Source organism: Plectropomus leopardus, chromosome 5 (genome assembly GCF_026936395.1).
Source record: "Plectropomus leopardus strain MGB_pleo_1.0 chromosome 5, ASM2693639v1, whole genome shotgun sequence".
NCBI lineage: Eukaryota > Metazoa > Chordata > Actinopteri > Perciformes > Serranidae > Plectropomus > Plectropomus leopardus.
In genome coordinates this window covers 32,811,333-32,839,243 of record NC_142180.1, presented here as the reverse complement: position 1 = coordinate 32,839,243, position 27,911 = coordinate 32,811,333, and the positions used below count along the sequence as shown (strand labels likewise).

Sequence of the window (27,911 nt, the reverse complement as noted above, 5' to 3'; positions counted from 1 at the left end):
ATTTTTTGCCTTATTTCCCTGCCCTAGATACACCCACTCACATCTTTATCTCTTAGTAATTACTGTGGTTGTACGGACCTGGTCAAATTGTGCATCTTCCCCTCTCTGGAGGGACCGGGACAGGGGCTTCTCCTGTTAGAGAGAGAGACAGAGACACACACAAAGAGATTAAAGCCTCTGGGAACTCAAATCACAAAAAAACTTTCTTAATATGCAATTAAGGGTCTTACATGCATAATAAAAAGCATCAAAACTTATCAGACATTAGCCTCAACCCAAATTTGGATTATTGCCATTTTAGTTTCCTGAAGTTGAGTTAAATTGGTTATCTCTGATCAATATCCCATAATATGGATGAAGCAAGCAAGGCCTGGTGATGAATAAGTGAGTGTACACTGAAGTATTACGGTGAATAAGTGACTGAATGAGAGAGGTAAGATTTCTATCAGACTGAGGGTATTACCCTGACAGGTCCCTCCATGTAATGGCGCTGAATAAAAACAATGTGCAGAGGAATGGGACGGTCAAAGGACAGTTTATTTTGTTTGTTAATAATAAACAGTTTCATCATTCATGGCGACTATGTACATGAAGATGAAGTGCCTCTCCTGCCAGTTACCTCACACATATTTCAGTTTTTCCTGACTGAAGGCATGGCAGTTAGTTGCAAAAGAGAAGAGGGTTTCTCAGCAGTGTGTGCTACATCACATGTTGAGTATTGAATTTCATTTCCTGTGTTTCTTGACACTAGCTTTCACCCCCTGTGGACTCACCAGCGGTTCAGCCATCACCATCTCGATCTTCTTCTCAGCCAGCACAGCAAACTCAGCAAATAGACTCTTGATGACAAACTCCCCGGGCTTGAGCTCGGGGTCGATGGTGATGCTCGACATGGCGGTAACGTTGTGTTTCTCCCACGAGAGGGGAGTCACCGAGGAGGGGGCACGGCGTCTAGTCACGCTGCTGCTGACTGGTGCAGAAGCTGCAGAGAGGGTGGAAGGTGGAGGTTAGGAAATAATATAGTGGGAGTCAAAGCATCAGGGTCAAACTAAGAACAACACTCTTGTAAAGTATGCAATGTCATGTGCTAGTTCTAATCCAAACAGGAGTACAGACATTTCCTAAAGAGGAAACCTGACTGAATGATGAGAGAAAAGAGAGAAATATTCCAGTGCTGACTAGAGAAAACATACAACTTCCATTTGACTCTAAGCCTCTAATTATAAACTCATTTTCTGAAGTCATATAGCCCATAATAGGCTCAAATCACCCTAAAAAACAAACACGAGGATAATCATAACTCCTATTACAGTAATGTCAACATTAATTATCAAAATCTTTCTTAAAAATCTTAATATTTGTGTTTATGTCTAAATATAGAATAACTAAATATTACAGTCAGCTCTTTCAACAATGTTGGTCTGAATGGACTGTACTGCTTTTCTTTCAAAACGTATTTGCTCAAAAAGCAAGCAGACCTAAAAATGGAAGGAAAACAATTAAAGTAGATTTTGAAACTCTGAGAAACATCTTAAGATTGATACCACTCTCATGTCTGTATCCTAATACAGTATGAAGCTATCAGCTGATCTTCTTAGTTGAGTATAAAGACTTGAAACAGCATGCCTGGCCCTGTCCAAAGGTAACAAAATCTGCATTTCAGCATCTCTGAAGTTCACTAATTAACATGCTATGTCTCATGACATTTATCACCATATATATTAAGACAGTTATAGCTGAAGCTTTAGATACAATTAATCACTAAAGGCTAATAACAGGAGGTTCTTTCTTATTCTCGATTAGCACACATTTAATTCAACTCCGTCCTCATTTATCAAAAAGAAAAGGCTGTTCTCGTTTGAGAAGCACAATGCTCGTAACTGTCAGCTTTGGTACTCAAACTTTGGGTGAACCCTCTGCCCTTACCAGAAATATAGAAGCCAACAACATGGACAGAGTGACACACTTTTTCTTTGTGCTACTTCTGCATTAAAAGATCGACCTAACTGTGCCAAATGTGCAGTGCTTTTTGCTTTTAGGACTTCAGACTTCTCTGTCAATGTACTCCTATTTTTTTTCATCTGGCATTAAAGGTGCAGTGTTTAGGATTTAGTAGCATCTCACGAATGAGGTTACAGATTCCAACCAACTGAAACTTCTCGTCAACAATATTAATAATAATAATTTGGTCAACAATAATTTGGTCTGATCTAGAGCCAGTATTTGGTTTGTCCATTCTGGGCTACTGTAGAAACAACATGGTGAATTGAGTGAGAAAGGACCCACTCCATATGTAGATTTAAAAGGCTTATTTTAAGATCATGAAAACACAACAATTCTGAGTTTTAGGTGATCATACACTGAAAAACATACAAAACATAGTTATTATAAAAAATCTATACAGGACCTTTTAAGAAATGATTAAATTAAAAAAATTACTTTGTTTAAAGCTTTTTTTTTTTACCAGTTATACTTTTGTTTTATCAGCAAGATGTACTATATCAAATTATTGTTGCAAAATACTGAGCTATAAGTAGCCCACAAAGTAACAACTCAAACCCTGACTGCTAAATTTATATTGCTGATTATTGTATTCATTCATATTTTCATGGTGCAATTGAAAGATAAATAAGTACCAAGCAGAACATTAATTTCAGTGTAGCAGTCATGTACATGTGAACTGATAATAAAAAAATTATTACAAAATCTAATTATGGTCTAAGCAATATACTGGTTTTAAGGTGCACAACAATATGAAAGTTTATGATTATAATACCATGTACACCTGCTTATCTACAGTACTGAAAAAATACAACTAGATGGAGAATCTCACATTTATTTTAGTATTTTGAAAAGGTAAAATAACTCAAAAAAACATTAAGAAACATAGACATGATGTCCTTGGTTTAACTCTTGTGGGAAAAAAGAAAAAGAAGGAGTGACCCAACGGCATGACACTGTTGAGTGTCATGGTCTTTAAGGGATGACATTATTGTTTATCTAGATTAAGCATCTTTTTTTCTTTACCATAGAAAATGTTTAGTGCAAATATGAATAGGTCGCAGCAGTTTGAGATAACCACACGAGGTAAAACTGGAGGTCAACTGAGGGCAGCAGCACTGTAAGAAATAAGAAATTTCAAAAAAGTAGATTTTACAAAAAAGTCTTAAATATGTGAATTACACTGAAAAAAGGAAGGCTAAAAGTTCAGTGGCGAGGAAAGCAAAACACTGTAAAACTGAATGTCCACAGAGTTCCTTCAGCAGTATTTAGTCAGGCTTCCTGAAAAACATTCATCTAAGGTCACTAAGAGAAACCAGAGCTCTGCACATTTGCATGTGGCACAGATCATTTGTTCATCCTATTCAAATAGTGTAAGCAAATCTTAAGGGTTCTGGTGTTTAAGGAGATGGCAGACAAGATAAAGCACACAGCTTAGATGTTAAACAATCACATGTGGGTTTTATGTTCACGTGTCTACATATTTCTCTCGGGTTGCCCTGTTTCTTTGGCCATGTAGGGTATTTAGAAAATTCAGTGCTTCTGTGCAATATCATACACAACTTTTCATGTGTTGTATAATAAATAAATGACCTTAAAAGGCACCTCAGTACCAGCTTTGTATGAGTTCCTGTTTACAAATAGAGTAACATGAATTGTGTGAAAATTGCATTATCATCATGACATTCTTGTCTAAGAACATGCTTACACAGCCAAGTTTCTGTCAATTCAAAGGAAGCAGGCTTCATAACATTCAATAGTGCTCTTAAGATTTATGCTACAGCTGGGACACAACTTCCAGTCCAGTCCACAATGGGTCCAGTCCAGCCAAGCTGACAGCCAATAGTAAACTGACCCTTTACCTCATTCCCTCCCAGGAAAAGTCTTGTTCTGTTTCTTTCTGGTTGTCACAGAAACACCCATGCATTCTTAATAATCTGAATACCACTGAGGAGCAGAAGTGCAGGAAAAAATGTTTTTCAGCAGAAAAACATTCATACTTTGCATATGAAGCTTTTTTGTAGACAGAAATATGCTCAAGTTGTGAAATACTATTTACACTGAACATCTCTCTAAAGGCTTACTCACTGGAAAAGACACTGGCTGTCTGAGGTTCAGACTACTTGTATTCTCAAAGCATATTTTAGTAACACAGTTTCAGAAATAAGGTTTGGGTTTTGTTTATATTATATTAAAGATGGTTAAAAAACAGGGTCATTCAAAATTGTTATGATAAATGACTATTTGTACAAACCTACATGGACTGAAACAATCGTTTTAATTCATAATCCATTTTTTCTAGGGCTATTGCAATATATTTATGCTATATTGCAAAAAATTATACATAGATATCTTGAAATCTCATTAAATTACTGTAAACTTCTAAAATGCTAAATTAATAAATTAACCACAGTTACAATAAAGTTATGGTTATTAAAGCAGCTACTGTCATAATAAAGTTAAATAAAGTACTGTTATCATGAAGTTAAATAAAATACAGTTTTAATTAAGTGAAACATAGTACTGTTATAACAAGGTTAAGCATTGTTATAATTAAATAAATCAAAGTGGTGCCACTAACACTTGTATTGATGTCTTTGCTGTGAGCTTGAAGGTTGGGTTCAACAGTTAGCTGTTAGCAGAACGTTAAAACTGTTACCACAGCGCCTTTTAACATGTAGTTTTAGTACAGCTAAATAACAATAGCTCTACAGTTTATATATTAATAATATTTGGAAGATGCAGTGGTGCTCCACTGTTGGAAAATGCGAGTATATTGTGGCTCTCTGGAGCTCTGCAGACATCAAAACACACGCTCTGACTGCTCATACTATCGCTCCAGACAAAGACGTCTGGATGGGCTTAGGAGTGTGTGTGACATATTATGTTTATGAGCGTTTTTGTGTGTTTGCCTGTGAGTGGAAGAGAGCCATAGGTGAGGGTGAGAGAGTCGAAATGCCGAAAAGAGTCTCATGCCCCTTGCTTGAAAAAAAAAGAAAGAAAAAAAAGTGATAATTTATACTCGACGTTCACAATGAGGTCATTTTAAATATACCATGTCGACCAAATCACAATACAACCAGTATATCAGTATATTCTTATGCAAATGGAAAAAGAAAAACAACCACAATTTTTATTACTTTAATAAAATGTGAATTGGTTATTGAAATAAAATGTAAAACCAATTTATATACTATAATAACTGCCATTAAAAACCTAAGACCACAACTAAGGTATGACTCACGCAACAAATTGCTCCAACATCTCAACAAAAAAATGACCACCACCCTGAACCCACTAAAATAATAAATAAATAATGTATTTTAAAAAAAAATCAATTTTCAATCAGAAATTAACAGTCATGCTATGTTTTCTAGGGTAATGAAAGTGGGAGGCGGCAGGGGCAGCGTAGTAGCGGGTGTTAACTGTGTTGTGGTTATGTTGTCCAGCAGCACAGAGAGCCTTTCAAGCATTTCCCTCTTTGTTTACTGTGCTGCACCAACACCCCCAATGATGTCACATAGCCAGCTCCTAATAACCAATCAGTGCCGTGTGTGCTCTACCCCCTCCATCCTTCATTTCTCCCCCATCCTGGGCCAGCTAGATTGTTGACTCACATATATAATACCTCAATGCTGTATTTTTGCAGTTAACAAAAAAGAAAAAGAAAAAAACTCAACACATGCCAGTCATTAGTGGCATGCCAATCTATGATTCCCTTCCAAAACTGACCCCACTGCACAAAGCTTTGTTAAAAAAAAAAAAAGCAAAAAAATCTGTAAGGTTACTTACAAACTTCTCACCTCTAACTACCACAAACTGCACTGACTGAAACACAAGTGACGCACTTGTGACCTGATCCTTTTCCCATTCAAATCTAAATGCAAATTTCAAGCATGTTTTACATGTAAAAAGTACACCACAGTAACCACCTCAAGGTCATATGCCTCCACAAACAAGTCAAGTTGCAATTTACATCAATGTCTGTCCAGAGAGATATAATATATGTAGTGAAGGCTTTCAAGGAATTTAATATAAAAGGTATTAAGTGTATTTTTGGGGAAAAGGGAGTTATCCCTGTACTGGCAGAGAATAACTCGCAGTGAGAAACATGCTGTCTTCACTTGGAGAATATTTTTACAGAAGAGTACAGTGGACTCACAGAGAGCTTTCGTCACATGGTGCAAAAACAGAGAATGTCGTCTGTTCAGATTGTGAGGCCTCTTAGGGCAGTTTTTGATACAGGGATATACACATAAAATTGATTTGATTTGGTTGATTTTTGCTTTTCTTGTTCGTTGAGAGAAACACAACTCAAATTCATGTATGTTGTCACATGCTCTGCCAATGAATAAGACTCTGACAGAAAACAATGTTGTAGCCATGACAGTAAATAATGCTTTAAATATGGATGTTCCTGAAAAGAAGTTACTAGAACTGTATCTAATGTTTTTTTTTCCACATTCAAAGCTTCTGCTGAGGTTTTCAAATAAGCGCTTCATGTCTGCGATCAGAATTTTGATGTCAATACCCAAACAAAATAAATAAATCTTGAAAACAACGACGAAACAATCAAACCTTAATTTAAATAAAGTGATTCATCAGATGAAGTTGGTCTCTTTATTGAATCATGGATAAGTGACGGCAACCTTGTCTAGCTGCATCTTGCGCGCTTATGGTCTTCACACTGACAGCGTCATTGCTGCGCTGCTGCTGCAGAGCTGCCTGCTGCTGTAACTACTGTATTTCCACAATTAAAAGCAGATATTTCCATTATGCATTAAGCATATACATGCATGCATTTTTTGTTAGACAAAATTAATCTTTAATAAACTTTGACTTCTGGACTTGCTCTGGAGTTATTGGAAATGTCACGAGTCGCAAACAATTCACAGACAGCACGGAGTTTCATTATATAAATCATATAATACTAATAATATTGGTGAAGGCTTATCTTTATCTGCAACTGTGCAGCAACTCTACAGAAATACTGGATTTATTTTAACTGAATAAATGAACATACAAAAAAAGTCAACATTGTGAATGAAGCTTCAAGACTGTGACAGACTTGTTGAGTCCTGGAAGCTATAAATTCTTAAAGCTGGATGCTTCACGCACATCGCAGCATAGAAGATCTTTGCAATCATCACAGTTTCAAGGTGGACACCCAAGATCAGTGTTACCAATTCAGTATCCGACCAAATGTGAATAATGGCAACAATCTCCCCTCTGTTCCTGAGTTATGGCATTGAATTATGGCAAGAAACGTGTTTTTGCAGAATATTTTAATGTCAAAATGAAGTTAATCTTTTGAATATGAAACAGCATCACTTCATCATTTTATCCTATCAGACGTTTGTGTGCAACTTTGTCATAACAGGCATATGAATTCTGAGTTATGACTAAAAACATGTTCACGATGACTTTGACCATCAAAATCGAATCAGTTCATCCTTGAAAACATAGCCTCAGGCAACGGCTGTTGCTGGGGCAGAGGAATAAAAAGAAAGCTTGTATTTTAAGTACAATGTTATGTTGTGGCTGGATGAAGTGTCAGATGTTGTCAATGCTGTATTCACAATTTTCAAATGGAAAAAGCTGAGTTTAAAGAAGTGAAACATGCCTGGGCTTAAGAGATTCTCAAGGCTGCACACTTAACTGAGAGACAGTTAAGCTTCCCAGGTTTCAGATTTGACACTTGTTCAGTGTTTCTCTTCATCATATATCTTCATCATGTCAAAAGCCAAAAACTGTTTCTGTGGTCTGTGTTAGCATGAAAAATATAAGATCACTGGTATCTAAAAGTTTCAAAACAACCTGAAAAATGGTCAGTACTGCAACTACATTTCTACATTTGCAGTACAAGAAAATGCCCAAGTTCTGTTACGAGAGGCCTATGAGTCCTGCCAAAGTTCCTCGGTTGTGCTTAAGAAATGGAGCACCCCGCAGGATTACGCAACTATTAGAGCAGTGACTCCACCTTGTCACAGTTAAAATAAAACCCTCCCAAACGCCTGCTCACTTCCCCTGTCAGGACAACCAGAAACAACAGCACAAACACACACATACTGCTGGAATGCAGGGCCGCCAGTGCGTCCATGTTTTTTGAAAGAGAGAAACAAAGGAATCACCGCCAGTGTTTATGTGGAGTGGCACTGCCAATTCTGCTATTGTGTCTCAACATGCTCAGTCTCTGACGAGTTACTACTAGTTTACTTTTCACCAATGCGACTTCCATATAAGAAACAACAAGAGTGCATACAAATCTGTTAGCAGAAGCTGACATCAGTACAACACAGGGACTGATTAAAAAAACAATATACATGCTCCATCATGAATTAACCATTGATTTAACAATAACAGGCTAAACTGTGATCACCACATGTATTTAATTGCTCAAAGTATTACTCTGTCTTCCAGATGAACATGTCTAAAATCTTTATACCCAGTGTTACTTTTATAATGTTACAGAAATAGGTACAGAAAATGTAATAAGAGATGCAACTATTTTAATAACTTCATCAAAGTAATGTTAATATTTTTTATTACTAACTTTAATTTAATTACATATTTTTCTCAGTAATTGTAGCTGATTGTAATTACATTTATTTTATAATTTAACTACTGCAACTAGTTGCTGTCTATACTTTAGCAAAGTGTTAACGACAACATTTAACAACATTTTCTGTATTCAAACACGGGGAAGCTTCACAAAGAGAGGCTATATGGATGGAGGTTGAGGCAGGACAGCTTAGAGAGAGCTTCTGAAATTAGGCCCTCTTTGTTTGAGGGGCCCGATGAAAAACTGGCAACCAACAGCATAGGGGAGAGAGGGGCGAGAGGGGCAATGGGGGAGGTAAATTAGAAAGAGGGACAAAGAGAAGAAAGCTGTTTACTCAACAGGTGGATGCTTTACTGCTTAGGGATTCAGAGTACGAACATTTTTTATATATTACTTTAAATTCTCAATTACTTATGACCTGAAAGAAGAGAATACAGACTTCATACAATATGTCCCAGAATGCGCACTGTTCCTCCGTGTTTTGGGGGGGACAAAGTTTGCCAAGATTGACTGATCGGGATTGGGAATATTTAGTTTATATTAGCACCCGACCCTTTTTTTTTGGTCAGCTGTTACACAGGTGCCTTTGTCACCTCTGCTCCACTAAACTGTCTAAACTGTCTCTCTTCTCTGCTGAACTTAAGAGCAGCAGCTGACCAATATGGCTTATTTATTAATGAAGGGTAATTCGCACAAAATGTGTGAAAGCGCCAAAAATAAATACTTAACAGAATGCAGATCATTCAGGTTACAGAGACACAGGCTGCCTGAGCAACAAACACTGGACTCTTGAAGGGACAGAGACAGTCCCTCCAGACAGCGAGGATGCCAACAAGATTAAAGGCAGGGTTTGTCATTTTTTTACTATTTGCTAAAATAAGAAATACGTAATAATAAAAAAACTTAGAAATGAAAAAAAAAAACAAAGAACAGCATGGATGCAGGTATTTTTTTAAAAATAACACTGAAGAAGCCTTCTTAAATTGTGCTCTGTGCAGCTATCTAGAAAAAATAAAAGGTACTGCACTGGGACTCAGTAACAGCAGATACTCCATTTTAAAGACACACATCAGACGGCAAAAACACATGACCAAAACATCCCTAGAAATCATAAACAGATCACTGTAACAGTACTTATAAATGCATTTTTAATTAAATATTCAATTCATAGTCAGGGGGGTTAAGAGCCTATCCAACACAGTGCAAAGAGAGGGCTAAATCCTGGCCAAGTCAACAGTTAAAATGTAGACAAATATGTTCAAATTCACATTCACATAATGCAAATAAGAAGTTCTTATTTGCATGACCAGCATATCTTTGGTCAGTGTGAGGAAATCAGAAGATCTGGAGCAAACAGACACAGAGGTGGGGGAGGACACGCACACTCCACACAGAAAAGCACCTGACCAGAGACCTTTTTGATGTCTTTCAACAGCCTTCACATCTGGGATATTTTTCTGCTTTACATCATCCACATTAATCCATTCCTTTTTTCTTAAGAGAGAGAATTTCAGCCACACCATTTAAAATGTGGACACTGCCATAATTTCAGGTACAAGACCTGAGTGCTGCATTCAACACTCTGTATGTTTACATTATGTTAGAAAAAGAGGGGATATGGGTTATTGGCCATATGGGTTGTTTTTATACTGGCATATCAGATAATGGCAAAAAAATCCAATAATGTGCATCCCTAAGAAACAAAAACTGTATTTTTAAAATATATGTGAACATGTTAGACTGAAATCTTATAATATCAAATTTCTTGAAGTCGGAAAAACACACCTCGATAATGCAGCTGATTTACTCTTTCATCTATACCCCTCAATCCGACCAGAACAATGTTCTGCGCCAGGCTTTCACCCAGAAGTCAAACTGCATAAATTCATAGAAGAAAGCTGGGAAAAACAAAATAAGAAGAACAATGGAAGATAAAACAAGACGAAGGAGTATATAGAAAATATACAGCAACTTTTTTGGTATGTGACAAGTCAACCGGAAAAAGATCCAGAAGCATGTTGCTGAGAGGCGGCATATTGCTACCTACTGCTGCAGAGTTGGACATATTTTCATCAACAAATCGATTCTCCGTCGGTGCTGGTACATTGAGACAAGGACAGTAGTCCAATCAAATGGCATAATCCAGCTTTAACTGTAACTCGACATCACTGTGCAGGTAAACATACTGACTGTTGACCACAGTCCACTGCAAGACATCAAAAAAACTAGGTTCAACATTCAGTACTACATTAGTTGGTTTTACTATTGTGATCACAACAAACTAAAATGAAGTGCAGGTCCCAAATATCAGTCTGACCACTACATGCCCCCATTTGCTCTAATTATTCAAAACGGCACAACAAAACGGTCAACTCATTCCTTCAAGGCTGTAGCGCCTCTGCTCGTTTTCCCTGAAGCTTAATATATTTCACATAAGTGTAATAATTTCTTCTGACATTTGCGGAGGCACTCTTTCTTATTTTAGGCACCCTGCCTCTGCTACAATACCCTGCAGGAAACTCTGAAAATTAACAGCTTACCTCCATAACTGGTTAATCAAAATCTGTATGTGATAACAAATCTACGTTTTAATGAGATTTGTTATCACTTCGCCCAGCCCTATCTATGTACAGTTCGAGCAGGGACCAATTAATCTGAAATACTGGCGTCAAGCAAGGCATCAAAGACATCAAAGGCAAGGCATAAAAAACAAAAAAGTACAACTAAATACTATATATAAATTAATAAGTGGTTTATGAGCAAACTAAGTTTCTGATCCAGTCTTGTCTGACCAGCTGTGGTCTGATGATTGCTCCCAGATTAAAACCCAAACACGATGAGGTCACTTTAAAGTTACCGTGCCACACATATCTAGAACAAACTTCCAACTTCCATAGCTAGAACAAACTTGTACGACACGTTCCAAACCGCTATCACACTGTGTGTGTGTGTGTGTGTGTGTGTGTGTGTGTGTGTTTGAGCGAGTGAGAGCAAAAGGAGTAACAGGGAAAGCAGATGTGAAGCACTCATTAAAATCTATGAAAGAAAATAAGTTTAAAACCTGTGATAAATCAATCAGTCAAATTTGTCTCACTTTGCCCTAGAGTTGATAGATATCACTTTATATACTTTTGGATATTCAACATTTGATTGTTCTATCAATGTGATGAAGTGTCTTGATTTGTCAGGTATTCATCGGAAAATGAAAATGTTTTTTTTTTCCAATTTTTTTCCCCTGAAAATGTGCTACATTATTGTTATTATTATATCTATACTGAAAATTAAAATACTGTGTTCAGAAACTACACTCTTGTTAGTCCTGTCTTCATAATGAAGGGAATTTCGCCCTCAATTTAGAAAAAAAAAACTATAACCCATGTATGACACCTCAGGTGAACCCTTGAAAAAGGCAAATCATGCATTTCTTTTATGGACAAGAGCAAAGTTTGATCAGAGTTTGTGTGACTGAGACTCTGGAATCACAGCAGTTTTTTTGTATTTTACCACTACCAAACACCTAAATTTAAACTCATATCAATTATCAGCCCTTTATTTTTATATTATATACTCTGATTTGTCTGCTTTTTAATGGCTACGGTTACACGCACACCAATATCCCCCAATTGTTCCAAATACAACAATATTTTGAATTTTATACACTCAAATGAACACCATATTCTGTTTAAATATTTCAAATTAAGCTGTTTTCAGAATTTAGCTTTTTGCTATTGGGACAGGTAGGATATGCCGCTATTATTCAGATTTTAGGAGCATTATTTGGACATGTACTGTATACAGCCAATTCTGAATATTCGTCTCAACTGGGGTTTTCACTGCAGTTTGCAATACACGTCTTCTCGCCCACTTATGGTCGGCGATGTAGGTTGTTATTGATAAGTTACATACAAACCAACTCACCAACAGTTTGCAAAGCTATAGGGTAGAGATGCATGCAAAAGACAAACACATGAAGGGCGAAGCACACCTGCTTTTAAACATTAGACTTAGATATAAACAGGTTTTTTGATATGTGCAAATTTCGCAGAGCCAACTTTTTCAAGAAGGTGATGGAAGTAAAAAAAGAATCTAACAAGTCGGCCACCAGCAGAAAACTGGGGGAAAAAAATCCTATTTTGAAAGAAGCAGAATGACAAGCAGAGCAGCTCCAGCTGGTCTACATCTTCATATGATAAACAAAATGTTAAGTTAATCTGAATATGCATGACTACATGTAAACAAAAGCATTGGCTGAAGATTCATTTTTTATTAGACGTGTAAACAGTTTGGTGGGAACACTGACTTTTTCGGAATAAGGGCAAAAATCCCATTATTTTGTGCTCATACACATACTCGATGAGAATGAGGCGGCAGCGCCTTTTTGATTTCTGATGTAATATAGGCTGTATGGGAAGCTAATAATAGGAGGGAACCAGAAGACGGATCAATAGTTGGGAAACATTAGCTGCCCCAGAGGGAAGGGAGAGGAGAGCAGGAGGAGAGAAAAAGGAGGGATGAAGATTGTGTGGAGAGATGCTGAAGGAGACTGAAGAGATATTTGGATGTTAAAAAAAAAAAGTTGTCAATAAAGATAAAGGGAAAGTTGGGAGCAGCCAGCACCTTCAGATTAACAGAGAAAGTACTTCAAGTCCTCCTGTGTTCTGTATCAGCAGATGCTCATCAATAGAAACATTATCTGTGGGACAACCAGGAGCCAGCACAACGATGATGGGGAGGAGGGTGAGCTCTGCTGAAGGAAGAGGTTAATTGCTGCCACCTGCATACACATCAAACAAGCCTGGCTAAACCTGGACTAAACATAATCAGTCATCCTGACAACTCCATTAATAACCAGCTTTCTTCTACAGGGAGGGAGATAGGAAATCTCAAAGCATAGTTCGGATTGCATGCGTGTACGTACAATGCTGCACAGGTCTGCTGGCTGTGTGTGGCAGATAAGTCTGGTGGCCAAGTGTGGTATGTAAACATGTGTGCGAGTCTGGCAAGGTACTCACAGCTGCTACTCCAAGACTTGAGCAGAGATTTGATGCTGATCTCAAAGAAGACCGAATCCTGCAGACTCAGCATGGCGGCTCTCAAAAGTTAGGCTTCACCAGAAGGCACAAATATCACACGACTCCCGTCACTTTCATTTCACAAAACCCAAACATTCCACTCTTCTCAAAAAGTAACACCTCTTAAACGCCTCCCGACTGGAGCTGAAGACTACCCTCCACAGGTGCTAGTTAAAGGCAGCATCCCGAAAGACAGTGCGAGCAGCTGCTGAGGAAAGAGAGCCAAGAAGTGCGACCAGTTTGTTTCCTCGGCCACCTAATTCACTGAAGGGTGAAACTTCGCTGGGAGAAGAGGAGAGAGAGCATAGCGTGGTGAGTTAGAGAAGTATTCCACCCCGGCGCCCGCTGCCCGCTTGCCAATCCACAGAGTCCCTCGTCCCCATCTCAGCCCGGAAAAATCCAGAGAGGCGAAGGACAAAACTGCGTGAGAACTTTTGCTCCAGATAGAGGAGAAACAGCAGCAAAACAGTACGCAACAGAAGTCTTAACAATGCACGGCAATATTCCCTCTCCTCTTCTCTTCCTGTGTGTGTGTGTGTATGTGTGTGTGTGTGTGTGTGTGTGTGTGTGTGTGTGTGCCAGTCCTAGCCCACTAGCGCTGTCAGCCACCCTCCGCCTCCCCCAAAAGCTCTCTCCCTCTCCATTCGCTCATGAGCAGCCCCTCCTCTTCCCAGCAAGCTCTTGTTCTTTTACTGATGCCTGCTCTTTTCTCTCTGAGTGAGAGCGAGCTTGTTTCAACAGCAAACAGAGGGAGGCGGGAGCACAGTGTGGGGGTGGGTGATGTCATCAAAATGCTGCGAGTGTTCCCTGGCTGTGGCTCAGCAATGCATACGCATGTCAGAGCTGCTACTGTGCTGCCTCTCCGCTGGCCTATCAAAACGACACTTCCTGTAAGCTCCACAGCAATACTGATGCGTCATCCCTGACTGCAGTAGGAGGCAAAGGAAAGAATGGGAGGATGGAAGAGAGTAAGAAATAAGGGAGGATACACTGAACACGGGGAGGTGCACATACCAAAACTAGTGGTTTTACTTCTATTCAGTTTCCTGCCCCAAAATAATAAAAATATTATGTTCCTTAAGTATGTGCCCTGTGCTCTCATCTTCAAAACAAAGTAAACTGCACTTAGTTGCATTCAGAAAGAATATAAGGCATTTTTTCATATTTCACCAAACCCAACAATGAGACATAGGTAACTACTGGTAATTTGCACCATTTTCCAAACTGAGATTACAACATCACAGCTGATCTATGTGTTAAACTAACCGTTCACACCCAGTGGAGTCATAGGCATTACATCATTGCTCTATCCAAAAGCTACCAGCCGTCGTAACACTCAGAATGACACACAAACTCACTACACAGTGCATTAGTGAGCCCACAGCCCACTGTGTGTGTGTGTGTGGTTGTGGGGGACACACAAAAACACACACGAGCACGCACACACAAAAGCATGCATGGAAGCGCGCGAACACACATACACACACACACACACACACACACCTGATTCATCTGATATTTTAATCTGGTGTTTATGACAGTTCTACCTGCTCTTGCAGATACTTAAAAACAGATCTACATGACATCAAGCAATTTGTAGTCAGGCGCAGGATTAAGTTTTAACAAAATAAAATAAAAAATATTCTAAAGGGAACTGCTCTGGGAAGGCTGCAAAAGACAAATGCTCTTTGTCCTCCTTTAGTTTAGTCTTCATTTCTCTCTCGCCCTCAGTCTCTCCCTCTGTCACATGTCCTCCACTACACAAGTTATGCAAAATGAGGCAGAGCTCATTGCAAACAAACACAACACAAGCAGATGCTTTGTCAAGCCCTGGCTGGTGCTGCCCTGATGCAGGCTTCCACTGTGAAACTCTGCCTTGTAATAAACAAACGCAGATTCTTTAGAGTTTCAGTGCACATTTGCAATAATTACATAATACTCAATTCAATTTGATGACTTCTTAGAAGTTTTGGATACAGTTAACATATATGGATCATATATCATGTCTGTCTGAAAGTGAATATTCGTATGCCAAATGCCAAATGCCAAATTATTCCTTTGTTAAACCATGGTTGACAGCAGAACCACAGTTTTGATTTGGAACTCTTTTGCACATTTTTGTTTCATTAGGTATTTTGTAATTTTGTTTGTTTCAATAGTCCTATGTATGAGGCTCTTTTTATCCCCAAATATTTTTAATTCAATCTTCTCAGACTGTTTTGCTCCACCATGACTTCGCAAATACTTCTATTTAAGTTCTGCTACCCGACACAAGAGCAGCAGGTCATGACCAGGTGACCGGAGAGTTGAATACAGCTCTAAAGACTGATTTATGGTTGGACACTCAGCACATCTGAAGAGTTACTCGACAGAAATTAAAAAGCAGCACATTTTCAATTTATGCTTCAGTTTTTGCTTCCATAATTACCAGACCCCCTGTGTTGTTTTTACAGTCTAAATCTATTTCTATTATGTTTAGTGAAGTGTAATCTGCACAGACAGCTGTTTACGATTGCACAAATATCCCACTGTTTATCTTATTAACCATATCAACATTGACTGATCTGACCTCAGTCTGTGTGTGAACAGCAGATTCCCCTCGCTGGTTATAATGAGCTGGTAAATAAAATCAATAAATCAACAATAACTATAAAAACTGTTGATTTCCTCCCTGGAGCTGACATGAAAAATAGTTTGGTTTACTAAATATCTTCTGTTATTCAGGCTGGTGAAGGCAGTTTGACCAGTCGCTGTCCTCTCAGCTCCCCAGGGGCTACTAGTACATGAAATAAATGGAGCCAAAAAGAACCAGCTTACCTAAACACGGTGGAGTGGTCTTTTGAAGCGTTCTTACTCATTCAGACCATCAAACTAATTTTCTAATGGAGAGAAAATAAGCAAGAAAGAATAGAAATGTAGGAAAAATAACAGATGCATTTCAGCACAGCGGCCTACATCAGGTGTTGTGATCCTGTGCAGGTGTGCTGGGATACAGACAGAGGTAATTATTTCCTTGTTGTGTTGTCGCGTGACATCTTACCTCTTGTGACGTGGTCATTTTGGTAGTAGGAGTAATGTGGCTAGTGCAAAATTTATCTTCTTGAATTTATCTTTCAATTATTTACTATTTTTGCTCTAGCCACATTACTCCTACTACCAAAACTACCATGTCATATGAAGTAAGATGGAAGATGACAACACAACAAGAAAATATGTACCTCTGTTTATATCCCAGCATACCTGTGCAGGATCACAATGCCCTGACGAAGCCCGCTGTGCTGAAACGCATCAATGTTTTTTTTCCTACCGTTCCATTCTTTCCTACTTCTTTTTCTCTCGGTTACAAGTGTGCCTGTGACAGCTTCAAAAGACCACGCCACTACATTTAGGTAAGCTGCTTCTTTTTGGCTTTGTTGGGTTTTTTTTCAAGCATTTAACCCACCACAGAGTGCCTTGCTTTCCCACAAATAACACAACACACACTGAGCACGCCAGTCTCCATTCACTTTTTAGCTGCTGAATGCAGGTCAGAGTACATGTGGGTTTAAAATTACTATCTCCATGGCAACACTACCAATCACCCTGCATTATAAAAGATGTCATAGTCTGCGACATAACAAAATTCTCCAGGTGCTCGACATGAAAGCAAAGCAACGAGAGACACTTCTGTCAAAAATGCATCATCCTAAAAGAGCGTCAAGAGCCCTGCCATAAATTAGGCTTAATTATAGGTCAGTTTGTTTACTTCAAATATAACTTAGTAAGAAATCTCATATTGCTGGCCTTGTTTCTCACAGAGCAGCCTGAAGACTGCTGCCTTTAGCTCAAGCTCTGGGCCACAGGAGGAAAGCACAAGTATTCAGCCTCATGTAAAGTACTCATACCTCATGAGTATACATTATATTTGAAAATGGGATTAGAGTTCATATCGTCACCCTTATCAGCAAACCAGTTCACACACAAACATGCAGAGACGTCTGCAGGCCCTGTTTTCTGTAAACCAGCTTTATTGTTTAAGGAATGCAGAAGAATAACTCACAACATCATCTCTCTGGGAAGACTGCAGCAAAGAGCTACTGTCCAACAAAGCTGACGTAAGCTGAGGATTTCAAATAAACAACATTATAACTGACTTCCTGGAAAGTAGAGCTCACTGATTGAATAAACTCAACTAAATGCACAACCAAGGCAAGTCCTAGTAGCTCCATTCACAAAGTGGGAGCAGTGGTTGATAGCTAGCCATCCTGACTGCAGACAGTATAGGGGAGCTGTTCCTCCCAGGAGCCCACAGGGTGGAGGATGCATTTCCTGTCCTGGCCTCTCTGAAGGGCAGTGGTGGGAATAATAATCGATAGGAGCTGTAATTCAATCCCTGACCTCCCCAGTGGTGCCTGGGCTGCAGAGGACATGCCATTTAGATCCATCACAGCAGTCTGGGTATGCAGCACGAGTCTGCAACCTGCACAGCTCTTCACTTACACATGCTCCCTCGAGAACCAGCAAATCTAAACTTCCTCGTAATAATTTTCAAGACACAAACTCTGCACATTTAGACCATCAAACTTTTTTTACACCCATATCGACTGGACAGATTTTTCCTGGCTAACGTCCACAGTATAATGTTCTGTCGCTGTATTACTGTGAATAATCAAAAACATTTATAAATAACTCCTTGCACAAACCACAGACAAGTTTAAACCCAATGACAGAGCATTTCTCCTCTGCTCAAGCTGAGAATACACAAACTCATTTCTCAGATTTGCCTGGCAAATCAAGGGAGGCAACTAATTTCAACAAAGAGTCATTCTCAGGTCAGAAGCGCATCGTCTCTGTGGAATGACAGAGCAGAACAGCGGGCAAATCTGAATTAAACTCATCTTAATACAGGTACAAGAAGGTCAGCTCATTACTCATAGCACTGAGCAGACTTCAAGTTGTTCTGTATGGAGGAGCATTTACTGGGAAAGCTGGTTGGAGAAAGAACACTAACAGTGATTCACAGCATTCATCTTCCCAGCTATGACACCATATTCCCACTAAGTGCCGACTCTGCACAGCGCTGCACCATTATGGGGTTTGTTTCACTACAGTTGGCTAATAACTATGTAAGAAATCCGATGAATAAGTCTGTCCAGGCTGTCTGGATACACACCCTATGGACTGTTCAGACTTCCAGTACAGAAGTACAACCCACCAGCACACACTCATGTTCAGTCACATGCTCCAAACACTCCCAAATCACAAACAGGAAACCTGCTGCACCCATTAACCAAATACTGTCCCAATCAAACCCTTCCCAAAAACTCAGCAGCACGTCCTGCAACTGGATGATGTCACTGTGTGCAAAGAAAGACAAATGACAGAAAGAAAAGAGCAGCACCACCTTAAAAGCCAACTCAGGCTATGCCAGTTCTGCAACAAGGGAGTGGCACTCAGCTCTGATTTAAACACAAGGCAAATTATCCTGAGGTATAAAAACACCAGAATACCATCTCTCTCTCTCCTTACCTCAACTTACTGTAGCAATCACAGCGCTTCTTTTTGTTACATAACTCACCATTGTGACCCTTGTCACCACGTGCATGTTGAAAAAAGGAGAATTTTCTAATATGACGGCTGTTTCCTAGTTGGAAAGAAAGAAAGGAAAGATTTTGAAACCAGTTTTCCCAATCCAGGGTGTAGAAATGTCATCTAACTGGCTTTGAATATGAAATATCACCAGCAGTGTGAGCTGTACACATAAACAATCGTTACCTGTGTCAAGCCAAATAAAACTTTATTTTCACATCTCATCCAGGCTACAAAACAAAATAAGGACAAATAAAACTGAGCCTCATAATCATTGTTATTGTGGGTTAGTGTAGCTAGCTGTCTTTTTCTTAGGTGAGTAGAGCAGAAGGTAGAGCTCATTTATGCTCTAGCCATGAGAGCACAGGGAGCAAGCGTGCTCTGACAGGTACCACTGCAAAAAAAAAAGCCACACCGAGAGACTGTTGACAAGTTATCACCCCACTGCTGATGCACACTGGCTGGCCGGCACGCACACATAATTCATGTGTACGCACATCCTCTAAACCTTTAACTACTGTATCCAAAGGTACAATAGTAAACCCACCTCAGAGGATTATCCTTGTCAGCATAACTAATACTTTAGAAGCAACTCGCAAACGTTTGTGACAACAGCAGGCAGGCCCAGAGTGTGGTCTGATATTTGCTTCTGTTTTGTTCCATTTTTCTATTAGTTATAGCTTACAAGGCATACTTGACCAGCAGATGAGCCAAGCATTATGAAAACAGAACCTGCATCACAGCTTTCCATTTATGGGTTTTCATAATGTTTTGTGTAATGTGTGTGTGTGTGTGTGTGTGTGTGTCTGTGTAAATGCCATGTGTGGATAAATGTACAAAAAAATCTGTAAAAATAACAGTGGATGTGTTAAAACACCCTTTGACAATATTCAAAGAATTATTCAATATGTGGATGATGCATCACAAGACAGTGAATAAGAATCAAAAGCCTCTTTATGTATAATCTGATCTGATCATTATATGAAAGAAAAAAATAAAAATAAATCTTTTAAATGTGAGGAGTCATTCACTGCGAGATGGAAACTAACAGCTCTACGGGTCATGTATTACAAATATTTGCAGGTCGCACTGGTGCTCCATCGTCACAAAATGTGACTAAATAGTCGCGATCAGAGCTCTGAAAAATACAAACACGTGCCTTAACTGCTCACACTACGGCCTCTACCACTTATTAAGTTAGACTGTTACCGCAGCACCGTTAAACTTGATGATTAATTCTCTGCAAGCTGGAAACAAACTAACAGCTCTCCAGTTCATATATTACTGGCAATTGCAAATGGCAGTAGTGCTCCATGGTTGCAAAATCTGACTTAATAGTCACAGTCTGGAGCTCTGCAAAACCACTGCTTTGTGTGTGTCTGTGAGAAAGAGATCCGTGCAATGACATGGCTATCTACACTTGATGTTCGCAATAGGGTCATTTTATATATCGCACGTGGAACAAGCTGGGATACCTGGAGTATATTCGATATATCGCCCAGACCCAACTTACAGTGTGTGTGCATGTTCGCATGTATGCATTAAGGGGGTGGAGATGGATTTAGGGGTGAAGCCAACCTTTAGTTGCATGTTAACAAAGCTTAACAAACACTGAACTGAAAATGTAAATAACATAAAGCACCGTTAATTTGCCCTTGTTAATTAGCAGAGAAAACACGAAGCTGACACAGATAACTGCTGCATCAATATGCAGCTGGGTCAGTTGTACCTTTGAGGCGGGTTCGATTCCTGCGGGCAGGCCTGGAGTGGCCGATCCCCGGATCTACCTCCATCACTGGATCTACCTCATCAATGGTCTGTCCCATGGATAGCAGGCCCAGTCGTTTCATACGAAGGAGCCGTGGACCTGTCTCCCTGGACAAGGCTCCGCCATGTTCAATGGGCCCCTCCCCTGAGATGGAAGCTGGAACCAGGCTCCTCAGAAACTCCATGTTTGACAAGACTTTTTTTCTCTGTCACTCTGGTGCATAGTCCAATAGCCTTCTCCATGCCATCCTCCCAAGCAATTATCTATTGTCCTTATCTACCCCATTTGCAGACAAAAAAGGAGACAGTGCAGTCGCCACGTCCAGCTGCTACCTACAAGCAGCAGCTACACTTTCACTTACTGTCAAGGCCTGTATGTGTGGGCCCTGAGATCTGCCTCAACTACCTGTCAGGCTCTGCAAAGTTGTTTGTCACCTTGGCTAGCTACAGATAACAGCTTCTCCTCAACCAGTTGGTTCAGACAGAGTGAGAAACTTCTTACACTGCAACATTACCTGTCTGCTCACAGTGATCGGAGAAAGCAAACAGACATGGCACTTTCATGGGTCGTGATGTAATTGTGAGTGGGCAGGGCTATGTTTGAGTGCCAAGCACTATCTGGGGTGGGACTAGAATATGTTCCACAGGAGATAACACAAGCCTGGGCTGCCGGCCAATCACAACAGAGACGACACAAGCCACACCCTGCTGGCCTGTGTTGCTCACCAGTGAAAGAGACCAAGAGAGAAGGAAGTGGATTGACAGATGCTGTAAGAGTTAGGAAAGCTCTATAGAGCTGCTACACTGGCCTGCCTGCATTTACTGATAGCCCTTATCATCATCAGAGTTGTGTTACTTGTTAACATCCATACACAAACACAAATGCTTGTTTGCTTTCTTGCTAACTTACTCAAACAACAAGAGGGCCCATCCCCTCGCTTTTACTTCTGCTCGACTGCATTGAGCTATTATAAAGAGAAGCAGAATGAGCAAAGTGATGGGGTCTGTGAAACAGGGTGATGACAGACTGCTGTGCTCTGCTTGGCTGCACAGCTTGTACCTGCAGCAAACTCAAACCCTTCCAAATATCCCTAGCTGGGGAGTGAGGAGGAACTATACTGTGCTGACTCTCATAAAAGCTCAGTGCCTAAAGAAATCATCAATTTGCTGTTCTCTGGGACTGAGTGCAAAATTAATAGGCCATCCAAGCACTATGGCCGGTCCTCAATAGCAATACAAAGCTGTAACACTTCACAAAAAATAAAGGTAACTATAGCACCAGTGTGCAGTAAACTGTTAAAACACCTTCAAAATAAGCCCTTTTGCTGAGTCATCATTAACCATGCGCCAAAATAAAACTATTGGGCAACACAGAACAGCAAAGTACTTATTTTATCTGGTTCTATTAAAACTCCATTAAGCATTTCGGTATTAATACTGAATTAAGTGACTTCCTGTAATGTAAAAGGACTAACAGTGGTGTCAGAAAAGGAATTAAGTCTCAGCTTTATGGTTTTTAAGGCTCTTTTATATCACCTTTTGTTAATTCTCTGACCACAAATACCCTATAGTTAAGTCTCCATGGGTCTTACCAGCCCAATCACATACAACACTAGCCGTCTGTCTCCTGCAGGACAAGGTGGGTATTTGCTACCTGTCTTGCACAAAATAGCAGAAAAACAAAGTATACAAGAGGCTGCTCGAGAAAGTTACGCCTCAAGAAAGTTTAAAAGTAACACTGTTCTGCAAGGGATGTCAGATTAAATCAGAGGTGAATTCACGATAGAGTTACATTTTTCCGGTGGCAGGAGTGGGATGTCTGGGTCTGCTGCTGTGTCTGGGTGTCTAAGTAGGTGATCAGTTGGGTTACCCATTTTAGAATATGAGATACCAATAATTTCAGGGCATAATTCTATTAGTTGTAGACTTTGAGTCTTCTTCATATGATAAAAAAATCAGATTTAAATGTTCTGTATGGAACATTTAGTGCATTAATTTAGCAGCAAACCTAAATTTGAAATGTAAAGTTATAGTGGAGTAATTGCATCCTGAGTAAAGAATGATGGCGTGCATCCTCGGTGTATAATGTGAGCTTACCTGTGGTTTGTTGGGGGACGCTGGTCCGACCACACGTGCATGGTAGTGCTTGTTTGTGTCGCACTAGCTAGATTGTTGCTACCACTTTGCACTACAATGGTTACCACTAATAGCGTGTCATTATGCTGAAGCATTATGCCCCGCTTCGGTTTCCCCTGGTTAGAGCCACTAGCTCTGTCTGCACTATTACCGTTTTTTATAGAGTTTCCAATGTTGGGTGCTAGCCACAGGCTCAACCACCTCCATGTTGAGAACCACGTCCAGATAACTCATACACTCTGAATTTTGGAGCTTCTTTAAATTTTTGAGCCTCTTCAAATTTTTGTTTAAAAAGATAAATCTTGTGAAGTGAATAACAGTATCTTTTTCAGAAAGTGATAGCACAATTTGATAAGATCTCAAAGAACTATATTTGATTTAATTCTGTTGCATATTATTTCTAAGGGTAGATATGCCTTTGGCAACAATGCATTGTGTGTAAGGCCAGTAAGTGTGGGTACTGGTTAGATATGTTTAAAAAAGTGCTTACACCCTCTTCTGCAGCATGTGAAAATTGCAGTAAGATGATGTAACAGTTGAAGTTTATTTTTTTTTTAGTCTGAGGAAGGGGGTAAATGTAAAACAAAAATCACCATTCTCTCAATATCTTTCCTTGTGTAATTTTACAAAATACTATACAAAACAGTACTGATATTCATTCATATCAACTGTGCTTTTTATGACATTTATCAACCACAAAACCTTGCCTGCAGGGTAAGCATAAAGTGGGAGAATGCAATGTTAAATACAATGCAGCAGATTTACGAAAACTCTGCCCTCTAGAGGACAGCTGGCGGAAAGCACACCAGCCAGTACTAACTGTTAAAATCTACTGAGAAGCGCCAAATCGCTGAGAAAAGAAAAAGAAAATGCTCAGCAAGATTTGATGGAAAACCACCGGGAAGCTTTTTAGAGCTGGACTCTGCCTCACAAACACTTTTGCAAAAAGCGTCAATCTGAAAATGCTGCATTTGTCGAAAGCTGTCAAATTTTGGTTGTTTGGAATGCACTTCGTTTTTTCCGCAAAAAACTACATCTATTTATTGTTAAAGCCATTTCAGACCTTTGCAGTCCAAAGAGAAGGAGCTGATGAACAGGACACAACATTTAATGCCTCCCTATAAAAACACAATCTCAAAGGGTGGCAGTCTAAGTTTAATAATTTAACCTATTTTGGTCCCATTGAGTAAAGAAAGCGCAAGGACTCATCAGTAGCTCCTAAAGAACACAGACAGCTTCACAATAGGAATTGATTTGTAATTCAGCATTGGCTTTAGCGTTGGAACAATACATGGTGAAGCAGCATTTTGTTATCATGCAGCACAAATCTGACACAGTCTCCCAGATGATGTTAGACAAGCCCCGACTCTGACCACTTTTAAGTTAAAGCTAAAAACGTCAATCTTTTTACAATGCCTACTTCATTTTAATGTTGTTTTTTATTTTTGCACCTCTCGCCTGCACTTCCGCAATTTTCAATGGTAACTTTTTATTTTAAGAAAATGGTAATCATTTAGTAATTTATTTGACCTTTTATATCTTTTCTCTTCACTCTTATTGTGAATCTATATCCTTTTTCATGTTTATATGTTATTGCTCTATAAAGCACTTTATATTGCCCTGCTGTATGAAATGTTGAAATGTGCTATACAAATAAAGCTGCCTTACCTTGCCTTTTGAATATCCAGGCATTTTTACAACACTATTGCAAATAGGTGCATTGACCATATCATTATGCACACCAAATCACATGGAGAACTTGTGTGACTCTCCTTTAATGTCATTGCAGAACTAGTCTGTTCTAGTGATGAAAAGACAACGCAAAACTAAATTTAGCTGGTGAGTGAAAGTGCAGCCAGGGTGAAAGAAAGAGTAGGAGTAATTATTTGGACAATACTTTAAGAACTATTATTATGTTGCCAAAAACTAAAAAAATCAAATCAGGCACCATAGAAAAATAAAAGAAAATTTGCTTGAAGTTGCAAGGAGGGACATTTGTTGGGATAGTGCAAGACCGAGGCCAAAGCAAAGATGCAGAGAGGCTGAGGCAGCAGATCCTGGTCGAATCACTAAATGAGTCAGAGAGAGAGAGAGAGCGAGAGAGAGAGAGAGAGAGAGAGAGAGAGAGAGAGAGAGAGAGAGAGAGAGAGAGAGAGAGAGAGAGAGAGAGAGAGAGAGAGAGAGAGAGAGAGAGATGACTGATGAGGCAAAGATAGCCATCACCCGGCCCAAGCACCACAATGGTCAGTGGAGGCAGCTGTGGTTTGCTGGGGCCAGGTCTGTGGTGCTGTTGAGTTAGAACAATACCCCTGCACAGGAGGCCCAGATCCCAATCAGCCCAGGAATGTGGAAGAGGAAGCTCTGGGAACAATGTGCAGCGTTCCTATGCCGTACTGGGTCCCACCCGCCTCAGCCTTGTTCTGCTTTCAAGCAGGAGAAAACAGGAAAACTAGTGGGCTGGGGGCCCAGAAGTCAGAGTCCATTTTGCAGTCAGCTGGGGGGAGCTGGACAGTACACAGTCAGCACAACCCTGCGACACTCATGCTGATCGCTTCGGGCGTGCATATATCCGAACTGCAACTCCACCACTTGATGTCAGTAAACAGTTGGAGGTCTGTGTCAAGTAAGCTGAATATCAAAACAATGCTGCACTGCCCTCTAATGGTGCAAACAGCCTCCACATCCTCAAGCCATTTCACACCAGTTTTAAAAGTCTCTGCATGTGCGCGCGTGTGTGTGTGTGTGTGTGTGTGTGTGTGTGTGTGTGTGTGTGTGTGTTTAGGTTTGTTTCAGAATCGATTTTAAGATCATTGACCATTCTGATGAGCTGTTACTGGTATCGAGCACTTTGACTGCCCCTAAGCTTTTGTCTCCTTGCTCATGTATATGTGACTGCCTTGGTGCAACTTCTTATGCATAACTTTCTTATAGTCCTGGCAAGTTTTAGAGGCTGACCTGAATAAGGTTTACATGGTCAGATGATCAAAAGGACTCTCAAAGAACAAAGTATCACTCTGTAACAACCACAAAATTCAATTATGGTTCATTCCTGCTGTGTGAGGACACATTTTACCTTTCTGTTCTTGCTTGCAATCCACCTTCTACATCTCACAGCCTCAGGTAGACTACTGCACATTGCTACTTTGGTTATCTACTTGTAGGGAACCTATACATTAGGTTTGTCTTTCAACTGCAAACAGGAACTAGAAATGCAACTTTCAACATTCAGACGCAAGACAAAGAGATCAAGCTGGTTCTGACCAGTCCTGATTGACAGTCGTGAGACAACCCACAGAGAATTTGGTTGTCACTGCTGAAGAATGTGACCTGACCAGACCCTGCATCAAAATTATCCTCTTCTCAGTCCCCACCATTGTGAGATGAAACTCGTCATCTGGCCTAGAGGCAACAATAATATGCAAAAACAGCATTTACGGGAACACACCAGTATAATTCAACTTCACAGCCTTTATAGTCCTCCTCAAGCAACACGACTTAACCACAGACCACAATTTCAGCCTCATTTTTTTGATGATGTTGACTAGAACTAGAACTGCAACAGGGTTATACACTGGCAGGATAAGATATTGGTAATTTTCTGATTGTCTTTATTATTGCAAAAAATTAAAACATAAAAACAGGTTAACCAGAGTGCCGTAACAGTTTGTGTACTCCTACTGAACCACCACAGCACAGGTGTCACTGTGTGGTGCACGTGTCCGCATGCAGAATAAATGCTATGTAAAGTTATGCGTGTGCTGTGAAACCAAAGTTTACAAATGTGAGTTCTGCCTGGAAACTTTTAGCCATACGCCTCAACAACATATGCTGAGATTAGCACAACAAGCAGACGCTATCGCTCACACTACAGAGAGCACAAATGAAACACTGGAGCTGCAAGACCTGCCTGAGGGCTCCCACTCAGCAACAACAGCAACAGAGAGAAAGCTGCGTATAAAATGAGGACGGAGTGTCGGTGTCAGTGTCGCTCCAACATTGTAGGTTATATGAATGAAAACACATCCAACATGCTGATGCACATTTGACCGGGTAAACCAATGATGTGCCCATCACTGCAATGATAAATATTCTGGTGCTTTGAAGGTTTAAATATTACCACGGTGGGAATAATTAAAACACTCCTCCTAATGCACAAATTTTATTTATTATTCTATATATTTTAGATGAGGGAAAGAGTTTGTTTCATGTTCGGCACAGTGTAATACAGAAGTGTTTAAAATATTACTTATTTCAATAACTGAGTTTATCAAAGTTGCCAGTGGGTAACATGTTGCCGGTAAAAGGACTGTCTGTCTTAGACTATTGCAACTCTGTCTGTTCAAAATAAATGAAAAGAAATGCATCCTTATGCATTTGGGTCTTTTTCTCTACTAAACCAAACTGTCACTTAACCAAGAATTTTGTGTACAGTTACCCTAATAGTTAACAGTATAATTAGCACAATTTTATATGGTAGAAGATAGTTTGAAAGTATATGACACATGAAACTGAACATGCTCACCCTTAACCAGATTACTGTTGTACTATCATGCTTAGACGACTAATAATTTTCTAAATATTGTATTTAGGGTTGCAACTGTATGATGCTTTTACGATAACCCAATAAAAATCTCAGAAAATACTGCAGTGTCACAGTATTACACAATGATTATTATTATTATCAGATACAATTACCCTTAAAAGAGTGGAAACAGAAGTTGTTTCTTAGCTTTTTTTTTAACTGAGAGTATGTGTGTAAAATGTCTCCCTTTTGTAAATAATTGTATTTTACATCTAAAACTAAA

At 39.6% G+C, this 27,911-nt stretch overlaps 1 protein-coding gene across 4 annotated transcripts in view; it reads right to left on the bottom strand.

Moving 5' to 3' along the window:
- The window catches only part of fryl (furry homolog, like), a 77,530-nt gene extending 56,019 nt beyond the window's left edge, over nt 1-21,511 (bottom strand). For 3 of the 4 annotated variants that reach the window (XM_088077986.1, XM_088077987.1, XM_088077988.1), the window contains exons 1-4: nt 20,933-21,510; nt 19,193-19,258; nt 774-982; nt 79-132 (exon numbers count right to left, since the gene is read on the bottom strand). In XM_088077986.1, the coding sequence (XP_087934112.1) occupies nt 79-132; nt 774-982; nt 19,193-19,258; nt 20,933-21,155 (552 nt within the window). In that variant the 5' untranslated portion in view covers nt 21,156-21,510. Of the gene's footprint in view, nt 1-78; nt 133-773; nt 983-19,192; nt 19,259-20,932 lie in introns of all 4 variants that reach the window. The other variant, XM_088077985.1, reaches the window with a different exon arrangement.
- Nucleotides 21,512-27,911: the final 6,400 nt, after the last annotated feature.